General features: G+C 45.0%; 4 protein-coding genes across 8 annotated transcripts; 2 read left to right on the top strand and 2 right to left on the bottom strand.

Annotated features, from left to right (window-relative positions):
* Positions 1-272: 272 nt before the first annotated feature.
* On the top strand, positions 273-11,553 carry epn3a (epsin 3a). Of its 5 annotated transcripts, XM_076144142.1 has the most exons (12): positions 273-364; positions 501-586; positions 3,228-3,968; positions 5,699-5,817; positions 6,531-6,608; positions 7,012-7,098; positions 7,789-7,872; positions 8,480-8,609; positions 8,911-9,087; positions 9,198-9,290; positions 9,379-9,615; positions 10,177-11,553. In XM_076144142.1, exons 3-12 carry the CDS (start codon positions 3,380-3,382, stop codon positions 10,470-10,472), a joined length of 1,890 nt encoding a protein of 629 aa, XP_076000257.1. In that variant the 5' UTR covers positions 273-364; positions 501-586; positions 3,228-3,379; the 3' UTR covers positions 10,473-11,553. The 5 variants fall into 5 exon arrangements, with proteins under 5 accessions (XP_076000257.1, XP_076000256.1, XP_076000261.1 ...); XM_076144141.1 differs by having other exon boundaries at positions 300-586; XM_076144146.1 differs by having other exon boundaries at positions 300-586; positions 9,222-9,290.
* Positions 11,554-11,940: 387 nt separating this feature from the next.
* Positions 11,941-12,871, bottom strand: arl16 (ADP-ribosylation factor-like 16). The gene is made up of 4 exons (XM_076144147.1): positions 12,622-12,871; positions 12,438-12,554; positions 12,224-12,339; positions 11,941-12,106 (listed from the first exon to the last, which is right to left on the bottom strand). The coding sequence occupies exons 2-4, from the start codon at positions 12,504-12,506 to the stop codon at positions 11,941-11,943; spliced, it is 351 nt and encodes a 116-aa protein (XP_076000262.1). The 5' UTR covers positions 12,507-12,554; positions 12,622-12,871.
* Positions 12,872-13,816: 945 nt separating this feature from the next.
* Positions 13,817-15,429, bottom strand: LOC142993523 (induced myeloid leukemia cell differentiation protein Mcl-1 homolog). Its single transcript, XM_076144285.1, has one exon. The coding sequence runs from the start codon at positions 15,253-15,255 to the stop codon at positions 14,536-14,538; it is 720 nt and encodes a 239-aa protein (XP_076000400.1). The 5' UTR covers positions 15,256-15,429; the 3' UTR covers positions 13,817-14,535.
* fn3krp (fructosamine 3 kinase related protein) lies at positions 15,421-17,682 on the top strand. The gene is made up of 6 exons (XM_076144284.1): positions 15,421-15,709; positions 15,833-15,984; positions 16,077-16,168; positions 16,307-16,389; positions 16,485-16,607; positions 16,699-17,682. Exons 1-6 carry the CDS (start codon positions 15,569-15,571, stop codon positions 17,035-17,037), a joined length of 930 nt encoding a protein of 309 aa, XP_076000399.1. The 5' UTR covers positions 15,421-15,568; the 3' UTR covers positions 17,038-17,682.
* The last annotated feature ends 43 nt before the right edge of the window (positions 17,683-17,725 follow it).

Here is a 17,725-nt window from a genome sequence, read left to right on the forward strand (position 1 = left end):
CGCTCCTAAAACATCTCCACCGGAAAATATAGATTCTATGGAACTGACTTCATTCCTTTATACATCAGATAACATCACCTGATTCTATAGTTACATTTTATAATCCGATCGGCTGAGATGTCACAAAGAAAGGCTGTTTTCCCTTTAATAAAGCCAGCTATTCTTATTCTTACACCTGCTCCATTCAGTACAGAGGCTTTCCTATTGGCAATGAACGAGTTAACTCTGACTCTGCATGCACCGAGCAGGCCTCCCTCCCTCCCTCTTCCTCCCTCCCTCCCTCCCTTCCTCTCCCTCCCTCTCTCCATCCATTTTCACTGTGTCTAGGGGGGCTGACCCTTCTGCGGATCTCAGCGTCTCTACGGTTTGTTAAACGCAAACATAACAAAGTTTTTCCCCGTGAATCCGCAGCGCCTCGCTTCCATTCCGACTCCCTCCTCCTCCTCCTCCTCTCCGGGCCGCTACGTATACGTTTTAACTCTTATTTTCCCTCTGAAAAGCTCCGGGACATGTCGAGAGGGGGAGGCGTCTCTCTCCGCCAAACACTCCCCAAGTTGGGACCCTATTGACGCGCTATGACATGAAGGTAAGCGGGGGAATGTGGACCGAGCAGATCCGGTCGGTTGGGCTTCGTTGTTTTGGTTTGTTTGATCGCGGTTTTAACTTTAAAACTCGGTAACATCGCTGAGTCACTGCCACATACTTTCACCTCGCCATCATCCCATTTGACGTAACGTGCATGAGAATGACCCGCTCGTCCTAGTTTGGGAAGGAAAAGGGAGAAAGTCGGAGAAATAAGTTCCATCGAGGCGATTTCATTCCGCGGCTTACTGATTTCCATGAACATCTGTTGTGGGATTGAACACAACATAACGTAACATAATTAAACATTTGCTTGGTTGCTCTTACAGGCCAGAACAGGGAGCAGGCTTCACTTTGTTTTGTTCTTTACATAGATAAGCGGTTGCAGGAAATCTGAATGTCTTTGAACGTAACACAGTGCTATTAAAGCTGAAGAAGGAAGTGTGTGTGTGTGTGTGTGTGTGTGTGTGTGTGTGTGTGTGTGTGTGTGTGTGTGTGTGTGTGTGTGTGTGTGTGTGTGTGTGTGTTGGTTAAGTCAGATATCATATTCTTATAAAGTGTAAAATAAGTCACCGTCAACTCAAGATTCAGTCTAATGTGTTTTCATGTAAAGGTCACGCATGAGATCACTTGTCTTTACATAGAATATTAGTGGGTGTGTGTGTCTGTGTGAGTGTCAGAGTGAGTAAATGTGTGTGACTTTGTGTTGTGTGTGTGGGAGGGGGGTGTTGTCCTCTCTCACAACTCAAATCTGTTACACTAATTTGTTCTCAATCAAGGTTTTCACTTTGTCACTTTGTCTCAGTAGTTTGATTGTGAGTGCAGAACCAAATCCAGGTCGAATTACAAAATCACCAAATCACACCCGGCCAGCTGGAGGTGTCCACAGTTTGACCCACAGCTTGAGTTTCCTTTATAGCCTTTGTTTCTTTCCCCCTGTCAGAGTGAGTTTTTGACATATTTCCTTTCGTATCGTCTCCATCTGGAGAATCTCAGGAATCTGCCAGTGTTGCCAGTGGGAGGTAGTGGGCCTAACCGGTGAACAGGGCCTGTATGGGTCAACACAAGACATTTAACCTGTGGTCAGCTGAGCCACACACACATTTTGGCTCTCATTACCACCTAACAATCTATTTACAACCCTCTTACTAAACACAAAGCTAAGCCAGCTGAGTCAATCACTCCTTATTGCTGGGGCCATATGCCCACAGGGTGCTGGTTTCAATGAGTTACATAGAATTGTCTTCTTTAAATCTTCATCATACTCTCAGTGTTGCTTCCATAAATATGGTCTATTCTAATCCAATGTAATCCAATTATCTAGATATGCAGTGTAAGACTTGTTTCTTTATTCTAATTAAGACTCACACTCCACATGCTCTTTTGATATTTTGGAAAAGCTCACACACAATACACTGTTTCACTCCAAAATAGAGAGACTGATCCGTCATATGTATGTCATCTGTGCGTCAACAGTTGCTTAGATACAGGAGATAAGCTGGGCAATGCAAATTTACAAGCTCAACTGATGCTAAGGTTTAGGAGTCCAGAGACATGTTACCTGTATCCATCTGTTCTCATATGTAAACTAATCATTTAAGTGAAACAAGCAGCATTAGTATAATAATGGATGGATGGATGTTAGTGTAAATGAATTTGTAACAACGTTCAGGTGTTTGCTTGAGCTCTTTCAGTTTCAAAGTGTCCTAACTGCTGCTGTGATTATGTAATCAGGTCTGAAAAACATGGAAGTTGCTGCCCCTCCCTCCCGCCCTGTCTAGATAAAGCAGATTTCCCCACTGGCTACAGACTGAAGTATGCAGTCATGTCCACCTGAAATGTACAGAGACCCTAAAGAGACATGAACAATTGCAAATATCTGCTCAACTCCAGTGATAAAGGTGGATGTATACGAAATGCAAAGAGAATGATAACATGTCAAGAAAGAAGACGTTTGTTTAATTCTATCCGAAGCTGGTTGTGTATGTGCGTGTGTATCAATCTAAACTAAATACATCGCACAGTTCTTCTCCAGTCCACTCTGCTTTATTCACAGGACATGTTCAGCTGTCTCGTCTTAATCAGGGTGGTGTCGGTCATGTCTGGTATACAATATAACATTAGATAATATAACACCACAAATGGGTCCAAATTCTTCTTCAAAGTCTTCAAGAGTCTCCTCACCCAAACCAGTCTGCGTCTTGATTTTTAGAACTCCTTGGACCTCAGCAGATTCTGCATATTGAGTGAATTGAGTATATTTATCGATTTACTGTCCTCACCTCTCATCAATCATAACATCTGTGACGTTGACGTGGATCAGAAATAAGCAAATATCATGTAAAGACAGAGTGGAGTATTTAAAAATGGCTGATGGCTGATTACTCAGCAAATCTCCACTGTACATGCTCGCATATATCTCTCATTTTTTCTGAGAGGAAACTGAGCCGGGGTGTCGTGTTTCACATCGCTCTGAGGCGCTCAATTGTTCCTCTCTGCTTCCACACACAGTTACTGAATGGAAAGATGATTGAGATTGTAGTTGTGGTTGCCAAATGCATTTTAATGATGTTTTGTGGGATTAATAAGGCTTAAGGTCTACATTGTTTATTTATACGTCTAAATGGTGTGTTTCTTTCCACTAGGGACAGAAGTGAAGTCAACAAGAGGAAGAAGATTTAGCATTTCCCCTCTGAAAGATCTTCATCAAGCCACTTTCTTACTTGATCCAAAACGATACGGTGGGCTGGCCTGCTGTGAAAGTATCATTTAGTGTCTGTGAAACACTGCTGCCATCATGCAGACCTCATCGCTTCGCCGCCAGATGAAGAACATGGTCAACCAGTACACAGAGGCTGAGATAAAGGTGCGAGAGGCCACTTCCAATGACCCCTGGGGTCCGCCCAGCTCCCTCATGTCTGAGATTGCTGACTTGACCTTTAATGAACTGGCTTTTGCTGAAGTCATGGGTATGATCTGGAAACGGCTCAATGATCACGGGAAGAATTGGCGCCACGTTTATAAGGCCCTGGCCCTGCTGGACTACCTGATCAAAACGGGCTCTGAACGCGTGGCCAAGCAGTGCCGGGAGAACATATACACCATACAGACACTGAGGGACTTCCAGTACATAGATCGGGACGGACGCGACCAGGGCGTGAATGTCCGGGAGAAAGCCAAGCAGCTAGTGGCTCTGATAAGGGATGAGGAGAAGCTGAAGCAGGAGAGGACCCAGGCGCTGAAGACCAAGGAGCGCATGGCCGGGGTCTCCAGTGGCTCTGGATCTCTGCCTCCACCGTACCCAGGGCGCCGCACCAGTCCCAGCTCAGCAGGGATGTATGGGGACGACCCTGGCATGTGCAGAAGCTCACCATCTTCCTTCCAATGTGAGTAGAAAGAACATCACCTACATGTAGAAGGCTTAGATACACCTGTGTGCCTGTAAGCATGCAACACACAGTGTATGATTATAAGTGCTCAGTCTGGAAGATCAGATCAATTCAGATGTATTTTCTTTGCTGGAAGAAGATAAAGAGTTTGTTTGTATTTCCTCTTGCGCCCAGCTTGTACCAGACTCGGCGTAAAGCAGGACTGGGTGTCCTCAATGACCCCCTGTTGTCGTACCACGCAGCCTTGATAGATAACTCGTGGCCTTGTGGGTTTTCACCAAACGTGTTTCAGCCATGTTTCAGTTTTGCTGTCTCCTCACTGTGGGAAATCTGCATTCCTTTCATTCTCCTGCTCACAGCCATGTCAGCGAAACTGGATTTACAAAGGAGATGAGGCCCTTTTTCTGACAGCCACAGTTAAAAGAACAACTGGGCACCATGTTTACATGCTGTCGGAACTAACTGTTATGCTGCTGCAGCTCTCTTGGTTTGGAGGGTCAGAGGCTGAATAATATGAGACTTGAGTTACTCCCTCCCTCCATTTAAGTTATGAGCTTGTCTGATTTCATATACAAACTGCATTTGTATGTGTAATTGTAGTTTGGGTATACTGCAGTACTTCTTTATACCTCTGTTGTATTCCTGTGGTCTGTGGGATGTTTGGTTTATATTAAAGGGTGTTAGTCAGTAGCAGGATCATGGTTTCAAGAATCTTGGGTGATAAGTTTGGTGTTTGTGGCCTGTTTGAGGTTCCCACAGTGTCACAGTGTGACACATACCCACAGATGGTATCCCACTGTTTTATAAGCAAGGACTCCACGACTGCTTGTGCGTTTTCCAGTAGCTGCTACAAGAAAAACATTGTGTTCAGTACACAGACTGTATATACATCACACACCACAGAAATGCTGAGTTGTAAGCATCAATATAAGGCGGGTGGCTTTCATGCTGAATAATCATTATGTCAAACTCGGGTGATAGTAATTAAACTACTTGAGCTTAATCCAAATCGCATCCAAAAAGACCCAGATGACTGAAACATTCCACTGTGGTAATTCAGTCCTTTGAGTAATTACTGTTTTGCATCGCTGCACCAAAGCAGTTTGTGTTTCTGCTCTGGATGACTTTGGAGAAACCAGGAGAGGAGTGATCTCTTGGAGATTCCTGGTTCCTGGCATGGTTGAGTTTTTGACGTCACACTGACGGATGACGCGTATGCGGGTCGGAAGGTTGGCACAGGATCACTGCCAGTCAGCATTCCAGCCACTGCACGGACCAATCAGGGGCAGCAAACTGTAAATAATTTGGTGTCTGACTGTGCCAACGTGCGGTGTGCTGTGCTCTTTTAGGCCCCTGACCCACAGCCTGGCACCCAGGCTCTCCACCCTCTCAACCTGGACCTTAGTCCTGGTACCAACCTCAAGGATTCAGGGTAATGAGGTGGGCCCCACTCCAGCCCGTCCTTGCCTCTCCCTCTCCACTGCTCTCGCTCCCCACACAGGCACACCATTGTTCTCAGTGCAGGCAGAGACAGACAGACCGTGGAAACCAATGCCAGCAAAGGCCGAAACAACAGGCAATGGAGCTAAACATTAACATGCAAAAACTGTTTCAGCTCCTTTCTGACACGGAGAAACCACTCCCTGACATCTCCATTCTCTATACACCTTTTTTCTCTTCACCTTACTGAACACTCGATCCCCTCTGCTCTTCCTCTGTCCCTGCAGCCTCCTCTTCCTCCCCTCATCTGGCTCCAGACATGGAGCAGGCTCGGCCACAGACCAGTGGAGAAGAGGAACTGCAGCTGCAGCTGGCGCTGGCTATGAGCCGAGAAGAAAGTGAAAAGGTACCGCTCACTGTAATAACACACACACACATGTAGACACACCAACCTTGTACTAAGGACAATATGACCTTGCATTAAGCTCGCTCATCCTTAAGCCACATGAGCCTGACTATTTCCTAGCTCTGCTGGGACGACACGTTATGTAGTCATGTATGTTAACATTACACACCTCACACACATTTTTGGAGTAGTGGTGAGATATGGCTCCTACCCATCTCAGCTAAAAGGCCTCCATTTCCCAGCACCCTTAACAGAAAGTGATATCATCGTTCCTGATGTGGTCTGCCTCTGATATGGTCAATAATGGCACTTTGACCAATCAGTGGGAGCGACGCTGGGGAGTGAGTAGGCTGCCGAAAGAGCGAGAAGCCAGACAGGATGTGTTCATTGATCCGCTCCTAAGCAGCCACAGCCAGCTCTCGTCTCCACTGGCAAGGGCAGCCATTGTCCTCTGTGTTCTCTCCTCTGCTACTGTGTGGAATAGTGAACGTGTAGCACTTTCCTCCTCTGCAATCATGACCGATCAATTGTCATTGTGCTGATCAGATTGAGATGCATAGCAGGGAAGCATATGGATCAAAGTGTTGCTGTGATAGTGCTCTATTTCTTAACAAATCATTTTAGCGTATTAGACGTTTAAGTCAAGCATTCTTTTACCCCTTTGAAGCTTACATTGATTAGTCCTTATCCTGTCCCCTCCCGCTTGACCGTAGCCGCCTCCTACAGTGGATATGGATGAACAAACGCAGCTACAGCTCGCTATGAGTCTCAGCAAGGAGGAGGCCCAGAAGGTACAAAGATCCCGAGGCCTGGGACGTCCCTCGCCTCACATACTTTACCCTGTACAACATCTCCTGTTGTTCTCTACTAAAACCAACCTCGTGGCACGGTTGTCTCGACCGTACGCTGCATGTACTCACTCTCCCTTCTCCTCAGATTTGATCTTTGACCTCAATCATCTCTTATAATCAAAGGGCCTTGTAACTGTCTTCAGTGATTAGACACTAATCTCACCAGTCTGCATCGTTTCCACTAACCAGTAGATCGCTAATCAGTCTCTGAGACATTCTAACCAAGCGTAAACGTTCAAACCTCTGCTGGTGCGGTGTCTCCACTTCACACCTGTGGAGAGGAACATTTTCTTCTGCATTGTTAACTTACTGCATTTCCCTGTGCTAATTGACACCCTCACAGCCGGTTCATCCCACGCCTGCTGCGGACATGGATGAGGACACCCAGCTCAAACTGGCCATGAGCCTGAGCAAAGAGGAGCACCAGCAGGTAGGGACCCCTGGGGACCACTGAGAGGTCAAACACATACTCTCTGCTGCTGCTGCTTCTTAGTTGCACGCCACAAAGTAATACATGCCGAGCGTCTTTGGGGTCCTCTGTTTTGCAGAGTTATGCATAATGGTTGAAATCATTCATCAAAGCCACATCTGAAGTATGACTGGGATGTAAATAATGTAGCATGTACCCAGATTCATCTCTTTAGATCACAATTCCACTATGCAGTCCTCCTCAAAGGCCTTTACTCTTTTATTTTTAAAACTGTTTTGTTTATCTGTCACTTTGAATTTATTCTCATTTCTTCTATCAGCTCCATCTGCTGCTTTGAGTTTGCCTTTTTTCAGTCTTGTGTGGCTATTACTTCTTTTGTTTCTATCTCTGGCAACCACTTTACTCTACCTCTCTTTTCCTGTCTCACCCTTTTCTCTACCAATATATACTTTTGCTGATTAGAACTGTTCAGTGAGAGATAAGAGCGCTCTCTCCGCCCCTCGGTAGCCAGAGAAACATCTGCTCTTTGCCTTTTGTACACACTCAACTCTTACAGTATGTTTTCTTCCACAACACAAGTTGGCCTTTGTGCCTGTGTGCTGACTCATTAATATAGTATGATGACACTATGTGAATTTCACCAGAAGCTTCCAGGCCCATAAGCGTCCATTTGTCTGCATCTGTTGACAGGAACAACTCAGTCGCCAAGGAAACGACACGCTGTTCCAGAAAGCTCTTGAAGAGAGCAAACGTGAAATGGAGACTAAAGGCGGAGTATGAAATCTGACATTATTTTGGCTTTGTTTACACTCTGGGAACATGCATACACACACCAAAACACCCAAGTCGAGCATTCCACGTTGTGAACGTGGTGATTATTGGGACTGATCGGGTTTCGTAGCTGATCCACAGAGTTTATTGTAAAAGAGAATGTTCCAGGATTGCAGATTATAAACAATTGAATACAACAATTTGCACTACAGTTTGGATACACCAGGACCTTTTTGGCTCTCATGTCATCACTCTTGATTGATTTGCCCGCCTGTTAAATGACATTCAGTGGTTGGATTGTTGCTGTTGGACCATATACTGTTGCCTCTGTGTTTCTGCCTGTTTCCCTCCCATCCCAGTATTAATTTAAGGTTAATTATTTAACAAAGTAAATTAGGATCCGAAACTTTGGCATTGTTTTTCTTGATGCGTTTAACAAACTATTTCAACTTAATTCAAATGTACACAACGTCCTTTATGAAACAAATCTTTTTTTATGAAATTCATATTTACACAAACACCATGTAGCTGTAACAAACTGTGTCATGTAACAAATCAACCGTATGATATTATAAGTAATTAATTGTTTTATTCTAATTTTTGTGGTCAGACTGCCTTCATGGACCTGGTAGATGTTTTTGCAGTGCCTTCAGAAGCGCCCCCTAGTGACCACAGCTGGGGTGATGTCCCGCATCGTGCAGCTGCTCGCCCGGGCGGTGTCGACCCCTGGGACACTCTGGGTGAGACTTAGCTAATTATTTCCATATCACCGTGACATCAGTGTTTGAAAGGAATGAGTCATAAATTACTGTAAAACACAGTATGTTGTCATGGTTTCCAGTATGTTAAGAGGTAATACAAAAATTCTGCATCAGCAAAACATTTTCCTATGAACGTGATGACCTGATTCATTCCCGAGTTTGATTCTTCCTAGACTGATATCCAGTGTAGTGTAATGTTACAATATAATGTTCACAATATCATTTGCACTCGCCACATGCTGTGACAAACACTATCTACTTCACATTTGTCTTTTTAAAGAAGGCAGCTCCATAACCTCTGGGGCAGAGTCTTCATGGATGGGACCACCAGCCCGTGGCAACCCTCCCCCACCATGGGAGCAAGGCCGGCCCCATGTGGACCCCTGGGACGCCCCGCAGAACAATGCTTCCAACCTGGACCCCACAGGCCGAGCGTGGGGCTTCCCTGCCAACACAGGTGTGGGCACGCGTGCACTTACACACTTCACCCAAGACCAAGTGTTTGGATAATGACATCGAACAAATTCACAAAAAAAACCTAGATTATGTGTTGATATGCATTTACAGCCTCTGTGGTTGATCCATTCTCAGCCCCTTCTGAAAGAATAGCACCCATGGGAGCTGCCAAAGATCCTTCTCCCAGAACTGGAAGTCCCTCAGGTGAACCAAACCTCCTGTTATTGTTCTTGTGTTCGTTCTGTGCTACCAACGTACCTGGAGCTTCTCTTATCTCTTTCCCCACTGGTAGATGGGGACCTGTTTGATGATGCCATGGACGGCGGTCATGTAACTGAGAACGGTCGTGGTGGGGGCAGTCCTGATCTCTTTGACTTGACTCGTCTCGGGGAAAGCCTGGCTGATCCCGGCCCTCGTATGTGTCGGACCCCCGAGTCCTTCCTGGGCCCCACAGGAGCATCTCTGGTCAACCTGGAAACCTTGATCCCAGGAAATCCTGCAGCCAAGAACAAGAACCCCTTTCTATCAGGTATTTGATTATGGAGGAAGTGAACCTGCATTGACATTCTTGAGATGTAATCCATCAAAAGAGTGAAGACAGCAAAATGGTCACCATTTTGCTGTCTTCACTCTTTTGTACACTTGGAAGGAGGGACGGTTTCTTTGTCGATCTGTTTATGCATGAACAGACAGCTGTAGGAGTTGGAGTTTAGATGAAAAGTAAAATTTTTAATGCCAGTAATTAGCACAATTGTAAATAGGCTGTAATTAATTGCTTTTCTTATTCAGGGGTGCACTCTCTGAAAATTGCATTTAATATCGACTCGCATAAAATGAAACCAGTGACAGCCTGAGAGGTAAAGAGCAGAAGCCAATTTGCAGTTAATGAGCAAAAACGTGGAAACCACTGGTAGATCTCCCGAGGCTCAGAGCAGCAAATGCGGAGATACTTGTTTTACAGACTTGCAGAGTCTTTAAACTGATTCACACACTTAGTCAAATCATGCTCTCAGATCTCATATATCCCATTTAGATGATTGTTGGAAGATAAACCTAATCATCTTCTGACCTCCTCTGTCTATGTCTCTAGGCCTGAGCGCTCCATCAGCCAACAATCCATTCCAAGCAGACCCGCCCAAGCTAACTCTCAATCAGTTGGGTTCCGGCAGCATTTCCTCGGCCGGCCACGCCACCACTCTTCCGTATAGTGCCTCCTTGCCGCTGCCGATGAGCCACCAGCCTGCAAGCCTTCCCTTGTCCCTGACCCACCCCACCCAGCCTGGTATGGAGGTGCTGGGAAGCCTCCCTGAACCTCTGCTGCCCCTCTCCTCAGCCAGCACCCAGGGATCACAGGTGGCACAGCAAAGTCAGAACCCTTTCATGTGACGACCAACTGAACTGAAAAAAAGTATTGTAAAAGGGAAAATGCCATTGGGTTATGCTCTTGAAATGTTACTCTATCTGAAGACTGAAGGGGAGCCCTGGGACTTCAATCAAAGGCCGATTCATAGTTGTTTTTATATTGCGGTTATAATACAGTAACTCTAAGGTGGATGAACGCTGGTTCTGCTCTTCACTGCACAAACCTGTGACTCCGTTTGTGATGAAGGAGCCACCACCCCGTGCCAAGTGATACCAGACACAAATCTACACAAAAGCACAACTGGATGACATCTTGTTGCCACTGCGCTTCGCCACGACTACCAGGCAAACCCATTATAGCTGCTCAACTTCAGGTCACCCGCTCACTCTGCTGTCTGCTGTGCGATTGGCTTTGCTTGCCACTGCTGCTTGCACGGCTGTTGTCACAAACTCTGCCTCGAGGAAACACGTTTCACAAGTTCACAACTGACCTGTCCGGTTCATTTAACACAAGTCCTTCAACACAGGTTACAGTTGCTGGACCCAAATCCTTATGAAATGGCGTGTATGTGAGTTTATCATAGCAAAATGGATTGTTTGGGGTAACTGAATGACATGATGGGTTGAAAGGAGAGTAATTGTTAAAGATTTAATCGATTGAGGAAACTTAAATGTTGAATCCAAATGTTTTTCATTGCTTATGAACCACGCAGTATCATCAAATATAAGGGTGTAATTACAAAACTAAGCAATTCCTCGATTTTATTGTTTTTATCAGTATCACATGGAACTGAAGTCGCACAGCTTGTTTGTTACGCATTGTACGCCCCCTGCTGGTAATAACATGTCGCTGCTATGCTGAATACTAACGAGCCAAACTCTTTCAAACATTCGCTCATGAAGCCTTTATTTTGATATCACAGATGAACAACACTGCCACATAATTAGAGATTTTACTACATTCTGTCAGGTTAAATGCTGCTAAACATATTCAGCTTCCTGTGTAAACTAACCAATCTAGCCTTAGAAATTGTATTAAAAACCCAGGATTTACTTTTACTGTAAATTATAACTTAACATTACTAAATATAATAATGAATTCTTACTTAGTGTTCTAGTCCTTACTGCTTAATATGATTCAATTAATATGATTATATCTAGATTTTAATGTTTAACATTTAGAACTGAACTATCCCAATCTATTGTGACGAGCATAGCCAAGTCCAATGAGTGGTAAGTAGAAAAATACTGTTATGATTTCAGACACAGACTATTGTGTAGTATCATATCAGGTAAAGGTAGAAGTTTTACATTTTTAGATAAATGTAAATGTAGGCAGGCATACGACCATCCTTTGTTGAGTGCAAACATCAGTCAGTGTGTGCTGTGAGGTTGATTACATATCTGGCCCAGCAGACTTTTTGTTACATTGCCAGGTCCATGGAGAATAATCTCACCAATGAGGAACGATGAGGAACGTGTGAAACAGAGGTCACTTGGCTGTGGTGGAGTCCAGCCAACTCAACACCTCCTGAAGTCCCCGACCAGATCGGGCACTGACCTCCAGCAGCGCCATTGGCTGAGGAGCAGATGCGACAATGTCATCCATTCGAAACAGTGACTTCATCTCTGTGATGCTCATTGTGCAGGGGACATCGCTGGGAAACAGGAGGAAATAAATGGAGGCAGATTTCTCAAACATGATGCTTCATGTATGTTGACTGACGTGTGGGTATACAAAACAGATTGTGAAGATGTGTGCGTGTGTGTGTTACCTCTTGTTAAAGAGAATAAGTACAGATGCAGCACGCAGAGGCTCAGCAGAGAGCACAGACAGCAGCTGGATACATGAGGAGGAGATCTGGGCAGTATCTGCAGAATCTACCACAAACTAGGGATGACAAAATATATAAATGCGTAGTTTATATGAACCATTTGAGATTTCCTGCAACTTTCAGACAAAGTGGGATTTTCCACAAAAGGACGTACAATGACAGAGGCACAGTCTTTGAAGTAACTGGGCCAGATGGGACCCATGCAGCCTCCCAGTTCTCTCATTGTCAGCCTCCTCCTCCTCAGAGTCAGATCCGTCAGGTTGGTTCCGACCTGCGGCAGAAAGGTGAGCCGTCACATCCACATCATCATCACTCCTGAACGTCAGACACTCACTCACTGTAGGCACGGTGGCAGGAGGCTCCCCCACTCCACTCGATCCATGCAAACTAAGCTGTAAACATCTGTTAAGAAAAGTACACTCGACTTTGTCTTAATCTTGACAAGTTTTGCACCTGCATTTTTACTAAGACTGTTGCAAAATAAATGGCATCATCAGCAAATCGGTCCCTCGTTTTGCTCGTTTTTAGTACAGAACTCAAGGTTCGGTAAGCAGAAGCTAAGTTGGCTAGCTAATACGCCATGCTCAGACATAGGCCATTATTTTTGACTCAGGATATGTTGGAGACGTTTCAACAGCAGCGTTTTTCCGACGCCGGTAGCGCCGAGAAGCAGACACGTTTCATTGTCGCCCATTTCGCTTTTGCAGCACAATAATCCTCAGCCATGCTTTCTAGCCGCCAAACTGAATCTGCCCGTCGGCTAGCTGGTAGCCTCGTTTGGTGCCATGGCGACTGACACGTGACTTCAACACGGCAACGTGATTGGGTAAAGTAGATATCAAATTACTGCGTCATCTATGTTCGCTTTGTGCAGGAGGGTAACTTTCAACAGGACCCACAACATCAGATCGGTACCGCTCACGGCTCTGGAGGCTCATTGTCAGATTATAGGAGAACCGGGACGTGATGTGGGTTAACGCTCGTCCCATTTTAACGGAATTTCCCAGTTCCCGTATTCCGAAACCTGTATATAACGACGTAATTCCCAGCATTCACTTTCTCTTTGCGGCTGTGTTGTTTCCAATGTCAATCACAACAATGTAACACTCTGAAGCTACTTTAATGAGCCATAGTGAGGTCATTAAACTAACAAAGTGATGTCATCTAACTAGGAGCGACATTGTCAAACTACACGTCACAATAATGATGTCACATTCATACGCCACTTAAGTATACACGATTGGCTCTTACGTTGAACATAGTGAAGTTCTATGTTTATATTTAGTGGATGGTTGATGTTGTCTTGTGTTTCTGTTCACAAGGTCCAAGCATCATCGTATGTGTGCGTCTGGTTTTCTTTGTCAACCTATTGACCGATTATTGCTATGTGGGAGTTTACAGACTCATAACGTCTTTATAGGTATTTGGGTTGTGGAAAGAGTTCTTAACAGTAATATGAATTATCAAAGAGACAGCTTTGGTTAAATATTGACAATGTCAAACACAAATCAAAACAGTGCAACAACTTCAAACTTGAACATCCTTTTAATTGTACATTTCTTTACATCCCACTTGCAACATGGCTGAATACCAATGTTATTCTAAACATTCACCAATGACACCAAAACCCAACATCGGTCATTAAATATTTGCTTTTTAGGCCTCTTCTTGCTGCAAACACTCCTGAGTGTGCTCCTTCACTCATAGTGCAGATCCAAACCTCGACATTTTCCTAGCCAGGAACCTGGATGCAAATCCACCCCCCTTCCCCAACATCCATACAATAGATCCAGGGTGGTTTGATGGGTTTTATCGGGTTGGAAAAAGGCATCATGACGTCCAATAATGCAGCTACTTCTTTCCTGGTTGGTCATGTGTCTCAAAGTGTTGGATAATCTAGGTTCAGGATTTCCACTGGAATTGACAGACAACAACAATCACCATCACAAACCCAAAAGGTAAACAAGGCCAACAAAAGTATCAGATCAACTGACTGATGTAACAATTCACTTTGCATAGACACATGTACATTATAATAAAAAAATAACTTTCTTTGAGAACAGGTTGTATTGAAAAGTCCATATGTCTTCATATCAACACCAAAGGGAGTACTCCTCTATGTGCTTCATGGTGCTGAAAAAGAAAGACCTCAATCTTCTCGTGGGACAGTGCAGTGGACAATCGCTCCAACCTCAAGTCCTACAAATCAAAAATAAGCGTCCAGCATTAAGTAGTCTCTGTGTCCAACAGGTTCACCTGATCAGCCAGGCGAGTGTTGCCCCAAAACCAGCCACCGCAGTGAAGGCCATGAGCGTCTGCCACACCATGGACTCGGGGTCTCTTACTTGAAAGAACTCCACAAAACCGTCCCACGAGTTGTTCTTGAGCAGCCATTCCCGCTGATTGGTGAGGAGATACGTGGAGACTTCTCGTCCCACCAGCTCCACGCAGTGGCTCCTGCCCCTCTCCTTCAGACACCAACACACCGCCGCCGCGAGAGCCAGCAAACTGACAACACGACCCCAGTTGGCGGGGGTCCCGTCCTCGAAGACGCTTCTGGCCACGGAGGAGATGAAGCTCATGTCCTCTCCTCTGTCATCTAGAGAGAGTTTATCGACCATACCATTAAATGTGTATCTGTGTTTCTCCAGCAAGCTCTCCGCGACTCGCTTCATCGTCGACAGCGCTTTGCTTTCATTCCACCCGGGCTCTGACAGCCCGGAGAGGTCCGTGAGAAAACGGCCAACAAGTCGCCTCGTAACGTTTTCCAACAGGTCGCACTCCGCCGAAGGTCCGCCCGACCCCGGCTCGCTTTGCCCGTCGCCCTCGCCGCTGTCCTCCCGGTAGTTTTTCGTGGAAACCGCCGAGACGTTTAACTCCAGCTTCTCGGTGCCGTAACCTATCGGTTCCCTGCACCGTCCCTGAACGACTCCATTTTGAGGAAGGAGAAAGGCGGCAGTAAGCAGAGACATGGCGTTTCGTCCGTTCAGAGATGATATAATATCTTGATAATTCCGTATAAAGTTTAGTATGTGAACAGAAGTGAAGACGGGGTTTCGACTGCTGGTTCAGACCTACTTAAGCTGGGTAGTCGGAATTTCCGGGCGGAAATGTCCCTTGGGCCGCCCCCTTTAAACCACAGCGTGACGTCGTGAACGTGACGCAGTGAAGCCGGAAACGATTCTTCCTCTCGTGCCGAAATCCCGCTGCTGAACTCCCCCGAGTGGCGTTCATGTACACAAAGCGAAAAACAGGGTGTTCCAGAGTTTTTTCTCGGAAATAAGCATGGAGGCAAAGTTAAAGAAAGAGTTGGGCACAGCCACGCTAAAGTCAACGGGTCACTCCGGAGGCGGATGCATCAGCGAGGGCCAGAGTTATGATACTGACACGGGAAGAGTGTTCGTAAAGATAAACCATAAGAGCGAGGTAGCTTCCTTCAACACTAGACTTGAGTTGGTTACAATCTGCGAGTTATTTGGTCTGAAAAGAGATAATAAGTTCACACATTAATATTGCAGACCATCCTAATTGTTTTGATTTTTATTGCAGGCTAAACTGATGTTTGATGGGGAAATGGCTAGTTTGGAAGCCATTTTTAAGACGGGAACTGTCAAAGTCCCCAAGCCTGTCAAGGTGATTGAGCTTGACGGGAGCGGTTGTGTGTTTGTGATGGAACATCTGGACATGAGAGGTCTGAGCAAGTAAGAACGATCTCTCCCCCAGTATGACCACTATATTCCATTTAAACAAATCCTTTATTGTGAAATATTGTTTTGTCATATTCACTGTGTAGACGTTCAAAGCACCTCGGAGAACAATTGGCAGATCTGCATCTTCACAACAAGAGACAGCTGGATAAACAAACTAAGGAACAACAGACAGTAGGTAATTTGCCTGGAGCCCATTTCAATACCAGCAAATGCATAGAAATGCGCACAATCCTCTGTCATTACTACACACAATGAACTCTGGGTTAACCTGTCGACAGTAATTAAGATATAGTGTATACATTAATGTGTACAGGAAAAGGAGCTGGACAGTCAGAAGTCCCTGTTGTTGAAAAATGTGGTTTCGATGTAGCTACCTGCTGTGGATATCTACCACAGGTAAAGTGGTGTGTGTGTGATCAGTGCTGTATATGCCTCAACAGTTTTCCTTCGCACACTTGCTGAATACATCGACTTTTTCCTTCCCTTCCCAGGAAAATGAGTGGCAGGATGACTGGGTGACATTTTATTCCAGGCAGAGGCTGCAGCACCAACTTGACATGGTGGAGAAGTCTTATGGAGACAGGGAGGCTAGAGAACTATGGACCCAGCTGCAGGTATACCCTCCACACCACCAATGTATACAGATTGTTTTGTTAATGGATCAATAACACAATGCTATGTATATGTTGTATTTGCTGTTTACAGTTGAAGATCCCTCAGTTGTTCACAGATGTGGAGATCGTCCCCGCTCTTCTGCACGGAGACCTGTGGGGAGGCAACGTGGCAGAGTGCACTGAAGGCCCGGTCATCTTTGACCCTGCTTCATTTTATGGCCATTCAGAGTACGAGCTGGGCATTGCAGGGATGTTTGGTGGCTTTAACAGCTCTTTTTATTCTGCATACCACGAGAAGATTACCAAGGCACCAGGCTTTGCAAAGAGAAACCAGCTTTACCAACTCTTCCACAATCTGAATCACTGGAACCACTTTGGTGGCGGCTACAGAGGCTCTTCAATAAGAATTATGAAGGACCTACTGAAATGACTGCAAACACACCTGCTTTAAGAAAACCAGTCTTAGATTTAAAACAAATCTTACGTAAATAGTGTCAGAATCTTAATTTATGGACACTTAACAGTTGCAGAAGAGATGTAGCATTCTCATGTTGTATTGTACTAATGCAGAATCATTGAGTTAATAAGACTTAAATAATTCCCCCCTGCCTGCAAACCACAACTGAAGTAATGTGGATCCACATTTCTCCGCTAGAAGCCTCAAGTATGTGGGCAACCCTATTAATTATTTTATTCATTGACCCCAATAGCTGTAGGTTGTCTGCAGCCTGGAAAAATAGGTATGAATACAAATACTGCACTCCATATGTACAGGACTCATTGTAGCATGACAATGATTGCAAGCTTAGACATGAAGTACGTACAATATGCAGTTCAGTGTAGTAAAACTCTACACACACAGGCAAGCACAGGTCAGGGCAGTATATGTATATGATAGGTTTATGTATATTTTAGTGGCACATCGTTGCCCCTTCCACGTAGATGTGTGACTTGTTGGGAAAGCCTGGCAAATGTCATTTCTTAATATTGATGTTATCAAACGGACAAGGTGATGCCATTGAACCAATAACGATGTGATCTAATAAACGAACTGAGAACAGTGTTGTCATTTAAACTAGCAAAGTTACACAATGATGTCACATTTATACAACATAAAT

Source organism: Genypterus blacodes, unplaced genomic scaffold, assembly GCF_046128005.1.
Source record: "Genypterus blacodes isolate CSIRO-AG114 ecotype Tasmania unplaced genomic scaffold, CSIRO-AGI_Gbla_v1 ptg000028l_1, whole genome shotgun sequence".
Lineage (NCBI taxonomy): Eukaryota > Metazoa > Chordata > Actinopteri > Ophidiiformes > Ophidiidae > Genypterus > Genypterus blacodes.